At 32.8% G+C, this 25,015-nt stretch overlaps 1 protein-coding gene across 12 annotated transcripts in view; it reads left to right on the plus strand.

The window, feature by feature from the left end:
* The window catches only part of LOC138321670 (trichohyalin-like), a 74,487-nt gene that overhangs the window by 17,712 nt on the left and 31,760 nt on the right, over positions 1-25,015 (plus strand). For 7 of the 12 annotated variants that reach the window (XM_069265505.1, XM_069265506.1, XM_069265509.1 and 4 more), the window contains exons 2-6: positions 4,839-4,877; positions 17,526-17,690; positions 20,020-20,187; positions 20,483-20,566; positions 23,967-24,047. In XM_069265505.1, coding sequence (XP_069121606.1) covers positions 4,839-4,877; positions 17,526-17,690; positions 20,020-20,187; positions 20,483-20,566; positions 23,967-24,047 — 537 coding nt within the window. Of the gene's footprint in view, positions 1-4,838; positions 4,878-17,525; positions 17,691-20,019; positions 20,188-20,482; positions 20,567-21,322; positions 21,482-23,966; positions 24,048-25,015 lie in introns of all 12 variants that reach the window. The other 5 variants (XM_069265508.1, XM_069265504.1, XM_069265511.1 and 2 more) reach the window with 5 other exon arrangements.

Consider the following 25,015-nt stretch of genomic DNA (forward strand, 5'->3'; position numbering starts at 1 on the left):
TACCCTAAGGGTAAATAACTCTGTAATATCCAAGCACAGAATAAACTTCTGATCTTTTAGAATAAGTTTTGCATAACATAAACCAATCTAATTAAACTGTCTACATTTAATTAATAATAGTAGTTCATCTCCCTTATTACTAAACATCTAAATGAAGAATTTGAGAAAATTTAAAAAAAAATAAAGAATTCTGCGAAGAGGTTAGGACCTGAGACTACAATGTATTATTGAATAGTCAAAATTATATATTAATATAAACTTTTGTCCTGTGTAAATGCCAAAAAAAAACTCATAATGAACTGTATTTGATATTTATTACCTAATGACTGATCTAGCTTGGTATTTATATTTGGTATAATAGCATATAGAAATAGCAATAATCCTCAAATGAGATCTGTTTGCCAGCTGTGCGGTCAGCTAACGAGCGTTCAATGGAAGTCTATGGAAAAAAGCACAAGTGGTAGAGTAAATATTTCTCTTACAATAAGGTTTAAAATTAGAACTGTAAAAAAATGAACTTAATGGATTTGTTCTGGTACACAGTGTTTACACACACCTTGACTCCTGGGCATGCTTTTGAATTTGAATTAGAATTGAAGAGTTCGGTTTAAATGTCACTGGAATAGGAGAAATGCTGTTAGTATATCAGTGTTTATGAGGAACACAAATACAGGTACTTGTTTCTATGGGGTGCCACCACTGCCACAACAATTAAATATCAAATTTAACTTTACAAAAGGCGAGATAATTACTGGTAACCATGGTGACCAAAAACAAAAAAAAGAGTGACAAAATAAGTTTTGATTTATGGACACACACCAGGTTTTGAAATCTCATCATATTTAATAGGTTTTAAATAAATTCTTATACAATGTATATTTATTACATATTACATTGGATTGGATGTATGTTTTTAAGTCATGTGTATAAATGGATGTTTGTGGTTTAAAGCTAATAATTACTTTAAGAGAACTTCTAGTGTATAATGTATCTTTGATCATGCTAGCTGAAGAATTTTTTTCCGTGTCCTGATGTTGAAAGATGAAATACATTCAGGTATACAGAATATATACTGAGTCACCTTTTACATCCATTAGTTTCTAATTGAATTGGTTCTGTGATAAAATCAAACAATTTAATGGTTTGTTTCAAATAGTTAGAATTTAAAAACAACTATGTTCTTACCCGGATGTTTCACAGAGTTCAGATAACACTAAAACTTTATAGCCCTGAAGCTATATATAGCTATATTTACAAAAAAAAAATCTTCCTCCTCTTCATTCTCTAAGATTTAAAATTACATTTATTTACCAACATACACATGATTATTGATTAGTTTATAGGGGAGACATTTGTAAACAGCACTCCTAGTGGTCATTACACCAAGATTCTAACTTAAACTTCATCTCACTGCTTTAGTTATTATTGACTTTCATTTCAATGCATTGGAGTTATCTCCCCTTAATTCAATTTTCATTACAAGATAAAGTTGTTTATGCCTTATATCTTTCAACAATCAAAACTTTCTCCAGGTGTTCAGTCATTTTGGAGAATTGTTTTCTCTGGCTTTGTGTTCCATTTGACTGTCATAAAAGGCCATACAAATGCTTGAAATATGAATAGCTAGTGGGTACTTAACTCATACAACATCAGCTGACATTGTATTACCTGCATTCTCGTGACATTCTTTACTTTCAATTAATAATTAAGATATGATTATCCTTTCATTGGGGAGAAATTGTATTGTCAACACAAGTGAGTAAGACGTATTGCCTTAATTCAAAGGTTTGATTTATCTATGTTGTGGAGTGGTATTATACTTAGTATAGATCGAGCGTTCAGCATTTTCCTCCTGGCTGAGCGCAGTCAGTGTAAGTATTGATATAGATGGGCCAACATTTGCATCTGTATTAAACAAATATGAATAATATGAAAAGCGAACATGATCATGAAAGGCATAGGTACATGAATTGTTGTGCAAGAATCATTTACAAACACACACCAACAAAAATTGATTTTCCACTTGAAGAAAAAAAGAAAAAATCAATTATCAGTTTGGTGTACCGTAATATTCCTGGTACTAGAATGCAGCAGATAAATTAAATAGCAAGCTGTTATCTAGGGAATATGGTGATTTTAAAGAAAAAAATATGTGGTCATGTGGATGTACAATTTGTAAATCAAATCAGGTTAGAGATGTTGTCATATACAATACATTGTATTTCTACAAAACAATCTGCCTGAAATATAATAAATAACATTTGTGTATTTTTTATCTAATTTCATCAAGAGTAGCTTTCTGTCCTCTCTGTCTATAAACCAAATTAGAACTATTTTATGAAGTGGAGCGGTTTATTTGGCTTTCTCTTTTGAATTTAAAGTTAATAGTCGGGCAAAGAAAATCAGTCTAAATACGTTCATTGGCCTTCCAAAAGTTCTCACATATTGATACAACGGTCAAGTTCTGCTTACGTTTCCCAGTTCTGACCATTGAAATAAAGAAAAGTTGAAAGTATTGAAAGCGAGGCTGCTTGGAAATGTAACCACGGCATGGACATAGTCAGCCGGGAGGACGTTTTAGCATTCGTATACTTTAAATTAATTTCTACGTACGCAAACAGATTTTGACGAGAAAGTTTATTTTTCTATTTCATAAGAAATTATACTGGATACATTCACACTATTTTTACCGACTTTAGCCATCCTTGCCCGACTGTTCACTTTAAACAATGTCTTGTTATAGCCTTGATTATCTTCGAAATTGCTAGGTTTTGAAGGTGTCAGAAAGACCCAGAGTACACAGAGAAAAAACATTTGAACTAACTACAATTTAATACCTACATGGATTTGTTTATTTGGCTTTCTCTTTCTATATTAAGTAATGTAAAGCTGCCTTGGTTATCTATGAAATTGCTAGGTTTTGAAGGTATCAGAAAGACACCGGATCCCGGAGTACCTAGAGTAAAATCATTGACCACTAAATACAACCTAGTAGTGGACAGCCCGTGGTAGAAAATGTCCAGATACTGGCTCAACTACTTGGCCGTAATGGCCCTTAAAGGGTCACTCAGATCAGTTAAGATTTACAAAATCGATAGAAATATTTTGCTGGCTGTTCAGATTAATTGTTGTACTCAAGCTTGTCAATCAATAATTGTAAAGAATTTATCAGAATGTAGTGGTGGAAATTCAGGTAGGAGAAGCACAAAGAAAACTTCCTGCCCTTTGAATTCTGAAACGAGGCTCAATAAATATGATATGGTAAATACTGATTCCTCGTCACAAACAGCTGAAATTCATGCAAAGATATCAATATATGAGTTATCGCTAACGGTAACTGACTAATACACCAATACATTAAGGTACTTAAGACTATTTGAAGGAGTAGCTATAGTATTGGTAATGTTAATAATTATGTCATGTCGCGAATGGGGAGGGATGGAGAGGCGGGGCACAGCATGTTAAACTCAGTCAATAAATCAGGGTTATTGTAAAACAAATATAACAAAAAATACTGTGTATAATGGAGAAATTAGAGAGAGAGCAAATTGGTCTGTTATAGACAGGTATGCTTTATACAAAGGTGTCATAATAAAGATTTTCTTTAAACAGAATGTCCTTTATAGACAAGTGTCCTCAATACAAAGGTGTCCATTACAGACAGTTGTCCTTTATACAGAGGTATTCTTTACAGAGAAGAGCCTTAATTATTTGTTCTAAGATAGGTGCCCTAGCTAGGTCCCTAGCTACAGAGAAGAGCATATCTAATACAGAGGAGTCTTACATATAAGACAAGAGACCTTGATATGGAGTTATTTGTTTTTAATACACAGGTGTCCTTTATAGGCTTTTCTCCTTTATATAGAGGTTAAGATATTAGGCATTCTGTCATAAAGCTTTGTAATATTTGGACAAAATACAACAGTCTCCCATATCCAGCCCAAGGGAGACAACTGCAATTTTACCAATACTTTTAGTATTGATTGTGGTAATGATAGCATGTACAGCTATTACAGGTAATTATGTATGGTAATCAATTACTGGGTGGTACAAATATCTCCTACAGTTCATGTAATAAACACAATATACATTGTATTAAGGTAACATTCAATAATCAAACAGCTGTTGTATATAGAGCATTATAGGTCACATAATGTAATTACATATTTTTGAAATTGAAATTAAAATCATGTAGCTATATATACTTTTTTGTGTGAATTAAACAAATATATTTTTCTTTTAAGAAAAAAATTGTTTAATTTTTCATTGCTTTTTATGATTTGTCAGTTCCACTGTTGTGAAATCTCAGAATTCAACTGATCGACCGTAGATAACCCTGATATTTACTATTAATGTTCTATTGCATGATAAAAATTTAAGGTTAAGTACATTAGCTGTCAAGCTTTGGAATATATGACCCAGTGTATTTTGATATTGATATGTGTAATATATTCTCTGGTGAATAATTGATTTTATTGTCCTTGAGGGGTCGGTAAAACTTGAACGTTTACAGAAATCAATATGAGCAGGATGTGTTTAATCATTACACAGATTTATCGTGTTTGACTAAATATTGTGTGTATATATAATTTCATTCCACATCTAACCAGGTATGTGGCAAAACATTTTAAATGCTTTCCACATCAAGAGTTGTGTCCCTTTATAAAATAATTTGAAAAAATCCTTTTATATTCATGCAGAACTTAATTTCTTTAAGACTTTCAACCTTACTTCTAGCATTCTCGACAATATTAATATTCATAAACTTGTGGTTAATCTGTTGATTTATTTGATGTTTCATTCTTCCCATTTAATGGATTTTTCCTCCAAATTTGCAGTTCGACATTTGCCAAAGGATGAGATTGACAAGTTAAATGGTAAAACATTAGTTTTACATAATTCACTGTAGTTCTTTAATTTTATTTCATCTTCAATTTCACCTTGATTGTAAGGTCAAGGTCATGCATGTCTGGTGGTAAAGGTCAATTCTTCATCTAACGATTCATCAAAAATAAAAAACACAAAAGGTCATTGGGCCTGCCTAGTGCTCTAGACTGGCTTGCAGCTGCCTAATGTTGAATTATTAGTTTATGTATAGTTAGATTTATTGTAATCAGATATATATAATATCGGCATATAGGCTTAGGTTAATTTAGTAAATTTAGTTGATAATAACCTTTTAATACTCATACATTTTATAAAATGAAGATATATATTATTTACTTATTGGTTATGGTAAATTGCTGGCTCTTTCTTTTGATTAATAGTTAATACTTTAGAACCCAATATATATAAGATACTTTAAAACTAACGTATCCAAATTTATTGGAAATCATTTTATATACATGGAAATCATGAAAAAAGTAATTATTGATATATTTGTCAAGGAAATTAAATGCCTGCTCTTCATCAATGAGCTATAAGCTTAATACATAAATGGTCACTAATTATGAATGCATGTGCATGATTCGGGTGTAACTGTTCCCCTATTAATCAAACTTTCCTTTTTTTCTCACATTTTATTATCAAAATTCTCTTTACATCCTTCTTATATTATCAACATAACTTGATTTTTTATCGTTATTTTTTTTCCCAATTTTTTAAAGATGCTCCACCGCTGACAAATGGTATTTTGTCACTATCAAAAACAGGAGCAGTCGATTTTGTATTTTTCTTCAGTTACAAAAGATACTTACTTTACACCATTACCACCATTGAAAAGTTTGAGCTTCGAATTTTACTTCAAGTTAAAAATATAAAAAATAATTAATTGCATCCCGAAAAAATTCCGTGGCACTATATCTTATATAGATTGAAGTAATGATTGCGCATGCACCAAAGGTAAAATGAATTATTTTATATTATTTTTTTGTGTTAATTAGACATATATATACATGATTAAACACTAATTAATGTTCAAATGATGAATTTCATTTATGCTCTATCAGCGGTGGAGCTAGCTTCTTTAACATAATCATAAGATTGATATACAACTGGTACTGTGATGAATATCATATATTTGAATCTGCTAGTACATAATATATGGTATATTGATAATTTAATGTTATATAAAATTGTTTAATCTTAATCATGAATTTTGGGTTTTAAAAGCTTCAATCCAGCTAGTTTCAGCTGTTGTATTACCATTATCACTTCACACAGCTTTTGAACTACAACATATACGTACTGGTCACTTGTACATGTAAATCAAACACTTTATAGAAATTTTAGAAGCTCTAATTTGATTTCCATGACAGACAATAAGATGAGTTTTCCAAGTTCAAGAGTTTAAGCTAGTTCCAGATTTACTGCCTACATTGCTCCGCCTATTACTAGGCTTTGTTTCACTTGAGGTTCAAGAGATTACTTGAATATTGTATAAGAGGCCATGGAAGAGTTAGGATGAGGAGGGAGGGCAGAATGGATTAAACAAACTTTAGATACAATATATATGGTCAGTACTTAATTTCAAAGTTGTTTATATAGCATTGATAGTCAATATATATAACTACAGCCTTTGACCAGATTGGTGGACCCATGAGTTTATTGGTCAAGTCCAGAGACAATTAAATGCAATATTGATCCAATACACTAAAGAACAAAGGGAATGAACTGGGGTGGGGTTTTTGTGAGTTTAAAAGTCTAGATTACCAAGAATAACCGTCTGAATCTCAGGTTGTTACTAGAAATGTGTTACTCCTCTGCTTGTGTTGGATTGTAAAGGTATCGTCCACATGTTATATTACTTATCATGTAAGTAAATATACATCTATGTATGAAGATAAAGTATAATTATCACACATCATATTTACATTATAACAATGACTTCAAAGGACTAGAAATTCAAGTAAATGGAAAAGAAATTTTAGCATTGTTCTGTAAAAAAATACCTGTGTATACATTACTATGTAAACTGAAATAGTTGGAGCATAACAGTGTATGCATACAAATACATATACAATTTTTTTTCTTTAACTTATAACATACCAGGTTTTTTTTGTAGATATAAATTGAAATGTGCAAATGTAATCTGAAAATAAACACCATCATTCTAAATATTCCTCCTAAAACTCAGCAAGTAGGAGATAATGCACAATCAGATCGCTACACAAAAACAGATCTAGTAATTATCTCCCCTGATGAATGGAAACTCGGTACACATAAAGGAAAATCGTAGTAATTTAAGGCTCAATGGGTTGATTAGTCGTATTTGATTGGCAAAAAAGTTAATTTGTAGTTGATTTGTAAAATATTACCAATTATGAATTTTTATTTTCCACATATTATTATTTACATGATCAATTATTATTACACTTATATATCATGTCCTAAAGACAGATAATATGCATGCACTACTAACCAGAGGGTTTATTAACTAAGCAGACACTGCATGCACACTGTACACCTAGTTGTTTAAATCCAAAATTAGAAATGTTTTTATACCCTCACAATGACATAAACAGGAACGGGGAGGATGGAGGATGATATAGAGTTATCCTCCCATTTCCTCCCACCTTATCCTTATGTTGCTTCCCAATCTGGTATATATATGGAGACAGGGGTTTCTACGGAATTTATATTATATATATTTCATATATTACTAATTTTGTAGATACGTTAGTCTTTTATAATTTGCAGATTCAAGTTGAAAGTTATTGCCAATATTACAAGTTACCTCCCTTGCAAGTTACTAAGGTACTCATTATTCATTGTCACATCATTATTTTCTGAATGAAACTTACATCATTTTCTCTGAAAAGTATAATCATATGCTCGCAAGCACATGACGTCACATAAATACCTACCCGCAAAGGCAGATAACTCTGTTTTTAAAATAGACTGGAATTTCAAAATTATCAACATAAAATTTTCCTCATTATTTATGAGATATGTACATCTTATGCCTGATGATGTTGATAGCTGTTACCGTCATGGTAACAGTAGCTAAGGTGTACCGAACAGTTGATGGATGGTAGCCATTCACATCGTAATGTTTGTAGATATAAGAGATTATCTCCCTTGGTTAAATGTTGACAATGATTTCTGAACAACATAAGCACACACATTAATGCTAAGTACTCGGGAGTCAGCGACATATCACATTGGTCAATATAGTCCTAGACAACTGGACAAGGTCTGAAAAATCTGAACGCTCAACAATTGGTCAATATTATTTCTCAGAGACTAAACACAGACTATAGAGAAATTGACCGGTGGTCAGGTCAGGCACTCTCTGACCCGAGCCGATGCAGATCTTTAAGAAACCACAGTAGTCTTCTCCTATAATGGAATTTGTCCTCATGTCTTTAACGGCTTTGATAAATGTTAACTTAGGGAATACATGGTTAATAGAATAAAGAGTGTTAGTCAAATTTACCATGTTGTTTGATGGCTGTCATATGTTAGGGAGTATATATTGCGGATTCCTCCTGTATGTACTGTGATCTTTTTTCATCAATGGCAGGTCATTAAATGAGGTATTTGAAAGTAGGAATTATTTCATGATTAATTTTTTTTTAATTTGCACATCTGGCATAAGACCATTTTCTTAGTGTCAATTTAACCTACATTTATGTGTAAAGATCATCTGGTCCCTTGGGTGGTATATATAGGCAGGTTTGCAAGTATTTATATCTATGATACATAGTATTATAAGGTTTTTAATGTAACAGATTGCTTTTAAGGTAATTGAAATATATTTTATTGAAATCAAATACTCATATGAGGTTTTCAGATCATATATCAAATAGATCAATTTCATTTTTATTATTCCTTTTTTAGTCCGTGGTTCAATTTTGGTGACAGGTTATATTTCAATTACTGTGTCCTATAATTAAAACTTTAACAACTTCAGAGACCTATCATTAAAACTCCTGATTATTCTATATCTGGGTTTTAGTTTATATAATAATTATAGAAATATAATGCTTAGTTAGACATGATAATACCACAGTAGAGATATATACATGTTATACCTTAGGCTGCAGTGTAGTTTGGGAGATGGTATAGAGAATTAATCATCGGGATAAAAAAATGAAACTTGACACAACCTATCTCTATATACAAGCGTTAAGCGTAGATAGTACAGAACAATTATATCCCCTACACTGAGAATATACCTGTTGCTATATTAGTTGGTTACCAGATTACATATTGTATATTTAAGTGGTGAGTTCCCCCACTGAGTTAAATGGACGCGAGTGTGTAGAGAGGTTTTTTATTATTGTTGAATTACTTACATAGTTATTTACCTCTATGTTTGATATAACGAAAATCAACTAAAAGTTTAAATAAATTTGCTTTCATAGTAAATGGAATTAAAGCTACATTGGTATGGTCCTACTGCAGGTCTGACCTCATTAGTTAAACTTATTAATCTAATTGCATTAAGACCTCAGTCATACCTATATACCCCTGAAGGACCGACCTCGTTATTGGCCCATGACCATTCCTTGTCACACCCCATTTTAGCTGGAAAATAAATCAATACTATAATGAATTGAACTTGAATTCTAAATCGTGATTCTATCCCTGTATAATCACTGTTTCAATCTCGTTATAACGTTACAGAACTTTAACTCAACACCTGATTTTATCATTGAATATAACAATAAAGTCATATCGTCTTACATGACTTTTCTATGAATATTGAATATATGTAATTATAGTTTGAACTTTCTCAGACCTTTTAAAGTGGAGGTATTACTAGCAGATAAATGGGGGCTGAACCAATTTACAAAAGTTAGCTAAAATGTGACAGCTAGAATTTTCCTTATACTTTTCTGAAAAAAGTATAAATTAATTAATTGAATTAATTATAAATATAATTCTTAGTTATATAATGATGACATGCAGAAATATGAGATGAAATCAAAAGTTACTAATTAAGGTAAGCTAACAATCAGGTATAATAAAATTAAATCAAATAGATTTTAAATTCATTTTTAATTAAGCTTGAACATTTTCTTTTTATAGATTATTGATAATTTGGATATACCATAACAAAAACAATTAATATAAACAATTCAATTAACTGGTTTTGAGATTCTTTCTAATTAGGCTTGACAATTTTCCTTTTATTGATGCAGGTTTCAAAAAACAATTAACAGAAACTATTTAATTTAATTAAATAGATTTTGATTTTCTTCCTAATTAAGCTTGAAAAGGTTCCTTTCATTGATTGCTGATACAGGTTATTAGACTCATTAGGATTACCTACAACTCATTTGTTCATTATGCAGAAAATTCAACTAGCTGTCAATGTTAGTCTATATTAAAGCCTATAGGTAAAGATACATTTAAAGTTGTTCATTAATGGGTTTAATTCCACAATATGGGGGATAAGGTAGCTCACAAGTCCTATTTAAACCCCATACAATGCCACAGTGGCAGCTATCCACTGCTGGCTTGTGTAGATACATAGCAGCGTTATAATGGTAATCCCACAGAACAGGTAAGAACACGAACGTTCTACCTGACCGAGTGTAAACATACCTGACAACATATATCGTTAAGTACAGGTAGAGGTATATAGTATATACATGATATGACAACAGAGTAACTATTTGTTTTGTGTGGTTTTACAACAGCTAGCCCGGGATATAACGCAAACGTCGGACAAAGTGAGTAGATTTGTATTATAAGTGTTTTCATTCAGTTGTATAATATATGGAATATTTTCATTTCTGTATTGGAAATGTTATATTTTATACCACAGATTAATATCTGTGTGCTACCGTCACGTCTCCCCTTCTTCTGTCACATATACCGTTACCCCTCACATGGTTGAAGTGCTGTTATAACACCTCTGCATGACTTAAAATATATAAAACAAAAGAAATTATAATTGAAAAATAATAATTGATATTCTAATATGATAGTTATAGAAAGATTGTATTTGGAGTATTTTGGAGATCTTTCTATCCTTCTATGGTACATGTAGCTCGCCAACACTTCCACACACATGGCATGACAGTGATCTAACTGCTGTATATTAGGGTTAAGTAATATTACTTAATATCTTTAAGTCTACTTATACCTACCAATATCTCAGATATTTTTACATTATGTATAGTTTATTGTTTTAAATATTTGTATTTTAATAATAATCATGTTTAGTGTATTTTTCACAGCATGATATCTGAATATTACTGATAACATTCGTCAGGCTGGGATTGATAAAATCAACATGGATACTACACGTACATATGTAACGAAACCTGGAGAAATATGTCCCATTTTATTTGTCAAGGGTAAAAAAATGCACATAGATTAACTTTATTACTGTTTTGTTTTATACTCACATTTCTTGGCAAATATAGATAAATTATTACAGTTTTATATTCACATCAATACTTTTTGGCAATATTCATATTTTTACCAGATTTAGATTTTTCACATTCAGTTTCAGTAAATTATTACAGTTTTATATTCACATCAATATTTTTTGGCAATATTCATATTTTTACCAGATTTAGATTTTTCACATTCAGTTTCAGTTAGCCTTTACAAATCTCAATATGATTAGAATTTCCTTAGATGGTTTAATATTCTAGCTCTCTAAAAATTATGAAACCACATTTACCATATGTATGAGTTTGAATATGTGAAATTGTAATCATATTTGATATTTTCATCAGAAAATGGCAAAGAATCTCCCATGTCCCAATAAGTGACCCGGATCCTTGCGCTTTCTTCCAATTTCTTTTCGATGATTTTACTATACTTCTGTACCCCACGGCCAATTTAAATACCCAAATTTTTAGCTGAAATATGAACTATATGTTGCCCAAGAAAAAGTAAATGAAAATTAAATCTAGTTTCACATCTTTAATATTTGTTCCTCAGTGACAACTCTCTCATGCTCTTAAATTGACAGGAACTGACAGTACTATGATAACAATTAAATCAAAATATTTTAATGTTTATCCACAGTAAAATTGCTCCATATTACTATCCCTCCCATATCACTTACTGTACCATTGACCCTTCCCAGATCAAGTAAACCTCTTGAGATTTTAAAGTTGTTGAAATACTCAAAACATAAGTAAAATCGATAAAAATGATAGATGAATAAGTCGTTTAAAGAGATTCATGTATTTTTAAACACAAAGGTCACAGTTTTATGATTTGATGTTGTGTTGTATATTTTATGGACTATATTGTTCCGCTTATTGTCTATGATATATCTTTAAAGATATGCACAGTGTACCCAGGTATTGTCTATGTACTCCCATGTAAAGCATCTCTGTTGATGTTGTACCACTGTTTCTATGATAACAGTCTGTCCACAGTTGTCTACCATCGCTTCATCACTAAGGAGAATTCATTATGTCATTTCCTCTCCTTATGGTATAATTGCCTTGACCCTTTAGGCTTCAAAGGAGCTATGCTCTGAGCACATTTATTATTTATGCTGGCACATTACCAAACTCTCTCCTCTGGTTACATGTAACCGTATTGATAATAAATTACCTTTGTTCACAAAATCATTACCTTCCCATACATCGAAATCTCTATAGTTTAAATCTCAGAAGATATACCAAGCTATTTGAAAGGCTTTGATTTAACAAAGAAAAGTTCAAATTGGAGGAATTTCTATACATGTGAAGGTGGAAAAAGGTCAGACTTTCTGCAGAAATGAAAATGGCAGATGGTTTCTAAAGTCTAATTGATATCATCAGACATGATCTAGCTGATATACTACTTAAGTCATTAAGACATGTACAGTTGTGTATAGCATGTATAATTATGAGTTTTTATCTATGTTTTGTCACAAAGCTTCAGGTCCTAAGGTTTGTTAGGTTGAATGAAACGTAATTTCTATCTCAAGACAGTAACACGCCCACAAAAACAAACACAACTTTCTGTCAAAGTTGCCAGTGTAGGTTTACTAATGTTAAGTAGAATAAATAATGTATGAAATTAGCGTTCAAGGACTTTGACAATTTTAACATAATCATATGGAATGCCATTTAAAATCTACGTATGGAATCTTGGTGAGAGTCATTATTTGACACTTAACCTCTATAGAACTATGGCTCACATTTGTTATACGAATCAAGTCACAAAGTTTTCAATTTATTTACACACTGTTTTCACATTAAATCACCTTAATTACCGTTAGTGGGCATTATCAATTTTGCAATGTCTGTATGCACTGAAGCACTCTAGCGTACAAGATTTTGTCTAAGCAATAATAACATACGATGTAAAAGTAATAGTTGGCACTATTACGATTGACGTGGGTCATGAACGTGTAATCGACGTCTACCCGACTACTCCCGCCTTTATCTATAAAGCAATGCAAAATTTGGTGCCATCGGTAGGCCCTCATTTTGTACAACCCAAGAAATGCATGCTTCCAGCCCAATGCCATCTCTCAGAATGACCCCAAAATGTTTGTTCTTAAGCCAATTATTTTATTTCCTTGAGCGTTTTGGCTCATCGGTATAGCCAAACTCTCTGTAAGGTCCAACAAATGCTTGTACCCAGTTTTAGTCACTTTTATGTAAGGTCCATTGAATACCTTTTATCTCATGATAATCCAATCTGATGTTGGATTTCCTTTCTAGATAGCAGTCTGTTAATGACAAAATGCCCACCCAAACAAAAAAATGGCTGATTCATACATAGACCAAACAAATGTTTGCTTCATCTCTAGTTCAGCTAGCCTCCATGAAAAATCCAATGAATGCGTGTCCCAGCAGCTAGGCCAAATCAGCGTAGAGCAGTTTGACTTCCCCCTTTAAACACCCAAGGACAAATTCATATATGTCATTTATCATAAGCTTTTACTTTTCTCTATCTATACCATCAAAGGAATGGCATAGTCTGTACATTATGCACAAATGTAGCCTAACTTGGATCATCCCCCAATAACATGTATGTCTTTACTCTATGTATCATGCTCAAGGTCTTCCCTCTGTAACACACAAGAAAGGATCTACATGCCAGCGTTCTATGTGTGCTAACATGTGACGACTCTCCTCTCTCTGTAACACCCGAAGAAAGAATGTGTCTTTCTGCGATTAATGTTTTGTACTGAGGGACCCCTCTCTTTACCTCCCAAGAAAGGATCTTTCTGCCTGCGTTCTATGTGTTTTGGCTTGTCACCCATCATCTCTCTCAGTTACATCCAAGACAATGTCTATCTGCCTGCGTTCTATGTGTTTTGGCTTGTCACCCATCATCTCTCAGTTACATCCAAGACAATGTCTATCTGCCTGCGTTCTGTGTGTTTTGGCTTGTCACCCATCATCTCTCAGTTACATCCAAGACAATGTCTATCTGCCTGCGTTCTATGTGTTTTGGCTTGTCACCCATCATCTCTCTTAGTTACATCCAAGACAATGTCTATCTGCCTGCGTTCTACGTGTTTTGGCTTGTCACCCATCTTCTCTCTCTGTTGCACCCAAGAAAAGATCTATCTGCCACTACTCTAGATGTCGTGCCTATTGACAGCCGAGTGAAACGTCGATCTCACGAATCTAATGCAATATTAATGACTGTAGTATACAAATGTGCTTGTGTTTTTATCCATTCACGTTATAGAATAGGACAAGGAGAGTGGAGGATTTGTATAGGTCCACACATAATACCTACCATCATGGTTGTTGGATATTATGACTTATGGCGAAGCGTCATTTGCAAAGAAGTCTAAGCAAGGGGAAATAATATGCATGTTTTATTCATTATGTCGGATACAACACAAAAGAGATTTGCCCCATAAGTTTTTCCAACATTTTGTGGAACAAAGCAGTCAAGACAAGCCAATTATACTCCCGACTATTTATGACTAGCTTCTTGTCTAAACATTATGGAAAGCTGTTGAACGGATGGAAGACCATTTTATCTATGTTCTAGTACACTGAATCAATGCGGACATTGGATGGACATCACACATGATTAACTTTCCAGCTTAAAATCTTAAATATCGTTTGTTAAATTATACAAAAATGCTCTCTATTCAACCACACTTGTTTAAATAAATGAAGACACCAAAATTAAAACTTTGGTTTTGTCAATAGGGATGTGGTTACCTTTTGGCTGTTAAGATCAGTGACGAGTCCTAAAATATTCACATTACTACCAAGTCCTAGAAGGACGGAACAGTTCCACGCAGCCATGACTAACATAAGTGTCATGTCCTAAATGTCAATGGGACAGTCCTGTTCTAACCATACTCAATATCTTGTGCGTATTTTATACAGGACATTTTTTCATATGGGATATCATTATTTAGTTATTATATAGCCAGATTATAATAACGCTTTTGTCCATATAAAGCCTTGAATAACAACATTTGAATCCCTGATATTACATTGACTGACCATGATGTGAACACACCTAATCCCGACATTTTGGCCAGTATTTGACCAGCCTGTAAACAGCTGACCATAGTTACACCCTCTCATGTAGGGGGATTATGGCGGTGAAAAGTATGGTGATGTAATGTCATTCCTACTTTAGTCTTTAATCTTACTGATTCAGACCTGATTATAGCAGTGAACAATAGTCTGTAAACAGGAATTGTTTATCCATTTTACCTGTAAAATACCTGGATATGACGTAGTGCCATTGTTTACACCAGTTCTTTACTGAGAAGAACGATTCCACAGTCGTAAGGGTTTATCATGGCCGAAATCACAGGTAGGGGAGTAAAATTAGGAAATATGTTGAACAAAGAGAAACAATGCAATAGAACTTCGGTCTTCTTTCATTGGAAAATGCACCAAACAACAGTCAATGTCATTATATTTTATACTCAAGTAGATATATTCACATGAAGTCTGAAATTTCAAGTCTATGATATATTTCAACCAAGGAGAAGTACCTCAGAATGATCAATATTGTACATATTTATTAACGTTCAGACTGAAATTAATATGGTACACGTAGACATACTGTTTCGAAATGCATTACCACACAGATACTATTGCACGATCCCCATAGGGTGGCGGTGAGAAGAATGGGTAGAATTGAAACGTACAATGGCTTTATAGTCATATTTTCTGAACCATGAATTGTATGATGCGCACTAAAAAGTGAATATGTCTTTCTTACCTTTTAATACTTTACGATCATAGTTCTTTATTTGTCATCATTGTGTTTTCTCAGTTTGCACCTAATGTCTTGTCGACTGCACCTACATTCATTTTACCTGGCTCACAACTATAAAACGAACGTGAAACACGTAAATTCAAAAACCAACACGAGAACTGATATTACATATCTGGGAGTGATCCATGGTGAATGACTCTTGACATTTAGGCTTAAAAGAGCAATTTACTGCAAGTGTCTCTTGTCGTTAAAGTGCACGGACTTGTATCTACTTAAAGGCTCTTTAGTTTTCGTGACATTATATTACAATCCAATTGCTTTTTAGAAAGTATTTGATCTATATCTTCATGTTATTTAAAGAGAAACAAACTGCCTTCTATAAATTATATAAATTGAACAGGGGTTGTAAAATCTATTTCCATCACGAATTTTTATTGCTCTCGCGTTGTTATTAAAATGTTTAATATATAATATTAGATTTATTTTGAAATTCATGTAATTTATTGTTTATAATTAGTTTCTGCTGAAGTATGTTGGATTTTATTATAGCAGTAATCCTTGTGTATGTTTATTGCTTAATGACACAATTTATGGCATCTTATTGTGTCACACGAATTTCTAAAATGGACTTTTATCTTCTTCTCAAATTTGATTTACAGATGAATTGTGTCGACGACTGCTTTTATTAAAATTTGCTGACATTTTTATACGGCATAACATAATTACATTAAGATTTTAGATGTAGAATAAGTGTCCTAAATTTAAAATCATGTGAGAAAGCTCGGCTGCCTTTACACTGTGTTCCTTATCACAACTTGAAAGAGGAATTCATTGCCCTTGCCAGATATCTTTTGTTTACCCATACCCAAGATATTTAGGAGCACATGTTTTCACGGCGTTGTCCAGACATAGTGCTTCTTGCGCTGTTTTAGTTTTTGCACAACATCACATTTAAGCTTATCAGAGTTTATGTATTTGAAATGCATGCTGCTTATGACTTGCATCGGTGATACACATATTAATCGGTAAGATATTCTGTCAATGAAATGTGCTGATTTTTGCTGAAGTCTAACTAAGTAAGTTTATTGTTCGTTCTTAAGCTCAAAACCTTCATACAATCAACCAATGTATTATATACAACCAACATTCAGGTTTCGATCTGTGGAAATGAAAGAATAAAGTAAATAGATTTTCTACAAAATCAGTAACTGTAAACCAACTTCTTTTCGTGTGCTGTGAAATTTCGTGCATTAAGTATTTTCGTAAAACTGAATTGTCGCGAAAAATGTTTCAGATACAGGTAAACCAAAGACGTCCCGATCGCGAAATTCAATGATTCAAAAATAGTGAAATCGCGAAATCAAGTCGTCCCGAAAATATGTTGCTTTACAGTATAATTTAACAGCAAAATTTATTCATAAATAATATATCAGTGCTTACTATATATATTTTTTGTTTTCCAGCGACACCACGAAGCTTGGATCAAAATTTGAATAATCCAACCACTACCGTCGGAAACTTTCGCAAAAAGGGATTTGTAAATTACAATTTCGTTAGGCCAAGGATTCCTCGAACGATCCCCGCTCCGGACCTCCTACCAAGTTCTGATGACCCAAAAGTCGACCTAAGTAAGAGCCATTTTGATTTTGATGCATATTTTGAGAATTTTGATCTTGGAAGCTATTAACTTTCCATGCAGTTTCTAAGTGGGTTATTGTTAGTGTTTTGAGAGCAATGTGTCATACTATCTGTTTACATAGAATGACTGCATTGACGTTAGGAATTGCAATCAGCAAAGTAATTTAAATGTGCATATATTTAAATCGAATACACATTTGTCTATATTTACATCTTACATTTAGATGTGCATCAGTCTACGCAGATAATCAGTTTCATTGGACCGAATTATTTTATAGAATATTTTGGTTACACCTCGACAGAGATGAACTTGACAACCGACCTTCCATCATCGTTATGGATAATTCCCTCGTGTCTACTGTTACCACTCACACGAACGATTGCTCATGAATATTAAAGTATTAATATTATGCACAAATCAAGCGTGTCGCTACGGTCACTGGGTTTATTTTGTGGTGGATGTCACTGTTCATTTGGGAAATCACTCAGAGGAATTAAAGAATCCTGGAGATTAAGAGTTTCGCTATAGATGACTCATAAATGTATACTTTAAAGAGGAACATTGTAATTGATAGGGAACCGTTAAAGCTTATTACGAAAACACTTGTAGCTTACATTTAATTTTCAGAAAATATGCTTGATCGATCAATCCCTTTTTAGATTGTTTTGAGATTTAATTTCTAGAATACTTCCCCATGAAACTCCCACCCAAATAATGACAGTACACATAAAATAAATTTATATTTTCAATAATGGAGACCATTCAGAATTCATTCTCACCATTTCAATCAATTTATGAAACAGAACTAAAGATTTATGCACGAGGAAGTCAGTTTGAAAACGTGTAACACAGTGAATTCTGGCAAAAATTCTCAAATACAATTTCGATCATATGAACGGCAATATGTCGTCTGCTGTAGAATGTCCAGAAGTTCAGTTCTAAGATTTGTGAGAATGTCAGAATCGATGTTGATGGAACGTCTCATGATCTCCCGGTATCTCATTGTTCTCACGTGAGTTCCACCTAATATAGGATACCGTTATTGACGTGCACCAATAGTTGGTTGGATGTAATCGAGTTAACATAAAGAAGGATGGACAATTGCCTGTCCATTGGCATTACCGATAAAAACTAAATACAGCAATTGTATAGCTATACTAGAGGCATAGAGTCCAAACAAGTTATGGAAGGTAACAACGTTTAAAACCAATAATGAAACTATTATATCATTATGTGTTGTTATTTTTTTTTTCTTTTTTTTTTTTATGTATTTCAACATTTACTTTCGATTTTCCTCGATTAAATGTTAATTAATATTTCATATTTTGTTTCAGGTTAAGTTTATCAAGGTTTTAAGCATCACTACTAGTTAGTAGTATACAAATGTAACGTTCGTCATTTTCAATAGTACTTCAGGTTTTTTCTCTAGATTTGAAACCGTTACTTAATTATGCCTAAATCGGGTTTAAGAAGGAATTCCCTTTACCGATGTCATTTTCTGAGTAAAAGATATATGTATGAGCTTTACATTTCTACTACATAACTATGTTTCAATGATATATATAAATTCACCTTAACGAGCTTATAATGGCACTATCCGCTCTGTCAATACTGTATACGTAGCCATAGTACGTGTACATACAGATCATAAACACAGCTGTCACTATATCTATTAGACACTCGGGTAGGTCATACCAACCCCGGGTATGATACAACCAACAAGTACAGAGAGTGATTGAGGCACTGACATCTCTCTTTAAACATTGAACAATATAACATATAATGTATATTTAGTTTTTTTTATTAATGTCTTAGGAGGACATGATGTAGAACATGACAAATTAAGTTATTCAACATTCGATAGACTTTGTCTCGTCTGTTAATACACAGAGTGGAACCGACCTAGGTGTGCTTCATTGAAATAGTTTGAATGGAATGTAGATACTATACAATTTGTTAAATGACCTTTGAATTCAGCCACGATTGTAGGAGGATTCATAAAGACTACGGACTTTGAAATATTGTTATATGTTTTAAACATATATAGTTATTTTAAACTTTAAAAAAAATCTTTTAAAATGATTACTTACAACAAAATGTGGTGACATGTGATATGTCAAATGAAAAAGTAGTTCAGATGTAAAGCATCAGTGATTAGTGTCCATTCGAAGCAATACCTCGTAGTCATTAATGCTACGAGTTTTCTATACAGGGAATATTAAGTGCAATGTTTCTCTTGTGGTCATAGAAGACTTATGTTATAATATACACATATACATTTATATGTATAAAATAATTTTATACATCAATTTTAACAGAACCACCATCACCGAAAAAATCTGTAGGTTCACCACAAAAATCAGTCGCGTCTATACCGAAATCTGCTTCCCCTGGTAAGTCTACGGGACTACCATCTCCCATTAGGGCACCAGCATCCGCAACCAAACCTGGGTCAAAGGGTTCAGCGCAACACTCAGCAATGGACGGTATGTCGGACATACCAAATCATTATACATGTCTCTTCAAGTATAGAAAAATATAAGAAAGCCTCTAAATGTAAAAGTTAAAGTCTATGGCATACTTTTTTGAGATGAATTGTCTTTTTCACTTCTAATCTAAAAATATTGATTTCTGCTAAATCATACATACACAAAAATAAAATGTTATGATGTCGGTTTTTTTTTAAACAATTGTGTATATTATTTTAAAAAGAAAATCAAATATTCGATTTTCCCCCAAAACATCATCCTATACTAATTTGGTTTGCATACACATTTACAGGACGACGCTCTCACCAATCACAGCGCCGTGACCTTACATCAAGGTCATCACATAACCGACTCCACCAATCAGATTCTGCCATGGGTAGGTCATGATTGGGAACTTTTTACTAACTGGAGTTTGCTTGCTTCTGAGTAGGAATTTATTATTGCGTCATTTATTTGCAACAGAAACCTATTACGTTTTCACACAAATCAGTGATAATTCTATCAGAAATACATGACGTTGTAATCAATTCCTATTCAAAAGAGAAGATAACTCTTCATAACTGAGTAACATAAATGCGGAAGAGATTTTACAAATATTGATTATAAAAGTAACATGTTATAACCTAGTAAAGGTTTCTGTGCAGTGCGAATTGACCGTGTAGCCATTAAACCTGTGTTCCTGTGTTCAGAGAGACAGTGTTTGTTGTGGATAACAGGGTGCCAGCCTAAACGTTTTCTTAGCCTAACTTTAGTGTCATACTCAAACAAAAATAATTAAAATCAAAACTTTAAACAGTTACACACTTCCTAATGAATTACATTGACTGATACGTAATCTAATAATTACCAACCGTATTGGTTACGCGTGAGATTGACATAGAATAATCAAACGATATATATTCAATAGAATTTTTCAGAAGAAGACTGTGATTGTATTACTTTTCATTTTTGAAATCAAAACCATAGTATGTTTTGTTTTAGAATTGCTATACAACTCTTGTACATTTACCTGACTAATGTACTTCGTATTCCAGCTGGGGATGATACCAACCACAGTGTGTTGATTGCTACTACGATCATTGTTTTTTTTTGTGTGTTATCATTGAGTCATGTTGTTATAACATTATTACAGGTCCGTCCAGTTCTAACACACAGCCACAGGCACCACATCCCCCACCCCACAACCCACTACCCCCGGAAATGAACGGTTACGATACCAAAGGTCCAAACGGCTATGACCCAACCATAAACGGCCATGGTCAAGCTATGAACGGCCATGACCATAGTAATGGTACGTCATTGAGTTTAACGTATACTCACACCAGTATCCTGCAGATTCTATCACCTTGCGTATATGTAGTATAGATCGCCTTTCAACACCCTGACACCTGCTTGTAATGTATCATTAATTGATATGATTTATAGGATGCTTTGTAACATCAGTTCTATTAAAACTTACATGAAGGCTGACACAGACATAGTTAAAGACTTATCATTATCATCATCAATTACATTAGACATAGTTAAAGACTTATCATTATCATCATCAATTACATTATGATTTCAAATGCTTTCGATCCCAACGTCGACTTTATTTTTATGGAATATATTTTGACAATATTGGAATATGGCGAAGTTTTCTGAAGGAGAATACCTTCCATACAATCAGTTGTTACGTTGATATTTTTCAACTGTATGAATTCAACATGTCTATTGTTCAATGTTTAGACATATTCATAGGCTTAAAGATCAGGCTAATACTGACTTAGTTGGCATAGTTCTCGATAAAATAGTATTAACCGCAGTATCACGTGATATGTGGGCAATTTTCGTATTAACATGTGTCGTCATCAGCTGCCATGTGAGTGTTTATATTTAGAACAATCTGCCTGTTGATATACCTATTTTCGCACTACATAATATTGCCTCACTCTGGTTGTACACATGGTATTTATTTTGTAATACCTGCTTTTAATCTGTCGACAGAGTTTCTGAATAACAGAACTTTAGAATTAGAAATTAAACGGCCAAACACTAAACTTTAACCAACCCTTTCATCCATCGCTCAATGCATCTTAAGGCATCAATATTCTAAGCGCATTTAGCGATCATCTGATTTTTTGCGCTTTTCGTGTCAAGAATATTTGTGTTAAGATATGATTGCACTTCTTATATCTTCTATTTGTCTTTAATATTGTAACATTCATGAATTCATCGTTACGTTATTATTTCAAAATCGATGTAAGTCAAAAGGCGATTGCGACAAAAAAGGCACGTTTGCAACAGATGCAGTGGTTTATTTGACCTTTATGTGAACTCTTGAAAATAAAAAATAGGTTCAACGCACCTTGAATTATGTATAGTTTCTTATATAGTACTTAACTCTAAAAAAATCCTAATTGATAATCTACATTGATGTACCTGTCATCAAGATAACCGTGTCAACAAGAAAGCATGCTTTGTCATCATACACCTTGCTTCGAAACCTACATTATTTGACTGTTGAATCCTCTTTCAATCTGTCTCATTACTAATATATTGTAACATTCATCATATCCATCATATAACATGCTGAAAGAAGATTCAACAGTTAGCTTGTCAATATGCATGATTGCTTTAAATTATGTTCCAGTGTAACCGCTTTCTTTTATGATATTATACTTTATTATCAATTACAGGTATGCATGGAGTACCTCTCACCTGTCCTGTTTTTGGGCTATACATATACTCTCTGTCTTGTCAACTGTAAACCACTTTATTTCCGCGTATACAATATTTCGCGTCTTTATTATTTGTGAACACATAAATTCGCGATCAAGGGTTCGCACTAACAATCAAGCATTCATTTATAGTTTTATACAATTATTCGTGTAACGTTTATATTCGCTTTTGAGTTGTCTCGTGAAATTACACGAAATTTTGTAACTCGCGAAAATGATGTGGTTCAAAGTACCTATGTTACTCTAAATCTGTAACAACAGATTTGTTTAATATGTATACACATATCCTTTAGGCATGCAATATGTATCATTTCTATTACAGTGGCTTTATTTCTTTCGTCACATAATTTTTTTTCTTAAATTTTTACTTAACCAAATTATCAAACGCTTCTATGAAATCATTTTTTGTACATGTTATATGAATATGAGTTACCAGATGTAAGATATCGTTTGTAAATAATGTAGATTTTACCTATAGAAGCCTATACGGCTGGATTTGATTATTGAGGTCAACTGTGAGGTATATCTTTGTTGGTGTTATAAAGAGAACTCAATTGAAGAAACAAAAATCTGACAATTTCATTTGAACGTTTATTAATCTTGAAATACACGTTTGGATAATATAATGAAGTATGCAGTTGTTACTTGTTGTAAATATCTTTGGCAATTTTCAAACATATGGTTTATAACACTTGTTCATTGTTCATGTTGATCAAGTATTTGGAGTCAATCTCTGAATTAAGTGACTAGCAGTAAACATATAATATACATATATTTCTGCCCAAAATCTCATTTTCACATTATTTATCTTGTTATAAGTTATTGGTGACAGTGTCTTATATATATCTACGACATGAAATGCATTTCTTCATGCTATGTTTTGATTCTGAAACCTTTAGATATAAATTCCACTGTGTTCATCGTTGTTTGTGTTGGTTAAAATTACTTATTTCTTTATTTTTTTTGTTTAACAACTAATATTGCGTTAACTAGAGTAGTTTGCAAGCCCATGCATTACTTTAATTAAACTATATTTGTTTTGAACTTTGACCTCAGGCTGGGCCAGAGACCGACCATCACCACGATACGATAGCAGGGATAATCCTCTGAGTTACCGCTCAGTTAACCAGAACCAGGGTAAAATCCTTATTTTCCCTGCCTGAGTAGTTGTAGTGGCTTATTTTGGTGGAAGTATCAGCAGCACGCCTTATTCTCCCTGCAAGTTGTAGTGTCTAAAATATTCACGTATCCACATATTGATAATATGGAATCACCCAGTCTGTCTGTCTGTTGTCCGCAGATCTTGTCTGGACAACTCCTCCTATATATCAAATACTAAAATACAAAAACCTTTCAAAGAATGTGGAGGACCATATGTAGATTTTCATGAAGGCGCTGTTTTCCGAAATTTTCGGTTGCCACGGTAACCAAGTTACAATATGCTTTATAAAATAACCAATAACTCATTAGTCTTTGGGGATCAATTTTGTTCACACTTGGTCAAGTGATGAAGTGACGTAACACATGAATGTCTTTTTTTTCACATATCAATTGATTTACCACGAAAACAAAGCGGTGGCTTCTGATTGGTCAAAAAGTATCCGATTAAGCTAAAGATTTGCATAGAGAGATTTAAAACCTACAGATAAAATGGTCTTAAATGATAAGACAACAGATGCCATTTGGTTGCCATGGCTACCGAATGAAACGTTAAAATAAACACAATTGAAATTTGTGTATGGTTAGCATATTTGGTCATATTTTAAAAACAAAATAACATGTAATTTGATTGCCATGGTTCAAATGAAGGCTAGCTGGGAGATTGGTTATTGGATTCTAGTTCTAGTTTTGTCTCCATTATTTTCAACACGCCTTATTCTCCACATTCTCGTGGTACCACACAACTTGTGTATTACAAACCTAATTTCCCTCTTGTATGTTACGCCAAATATACCTTGTGGTATCTCCTTATTTAGTTGATGTATAACATAATTTTTATTCGTGATTATCGCATATAGTTTTTTTCCTTTGTAAACCACATCTTATTCTTCACGTGTATTTCACCTTTTTGTATTATACTTTATTTGTATTACATACCCTGGTCT

Source organism: Argopecten irradians, chromosome 4, assembly GCF_041381155.1.
Source record: "Argopecten irradians isolate NY chromosome 4, Ai_NY, whole genome shotgun sequence".
NCBI lineage: Eukaryota > Metazoa > Mollusca > Bivalvia > Pectinida > Pectinidae > Argopecten > Argopecten irradians.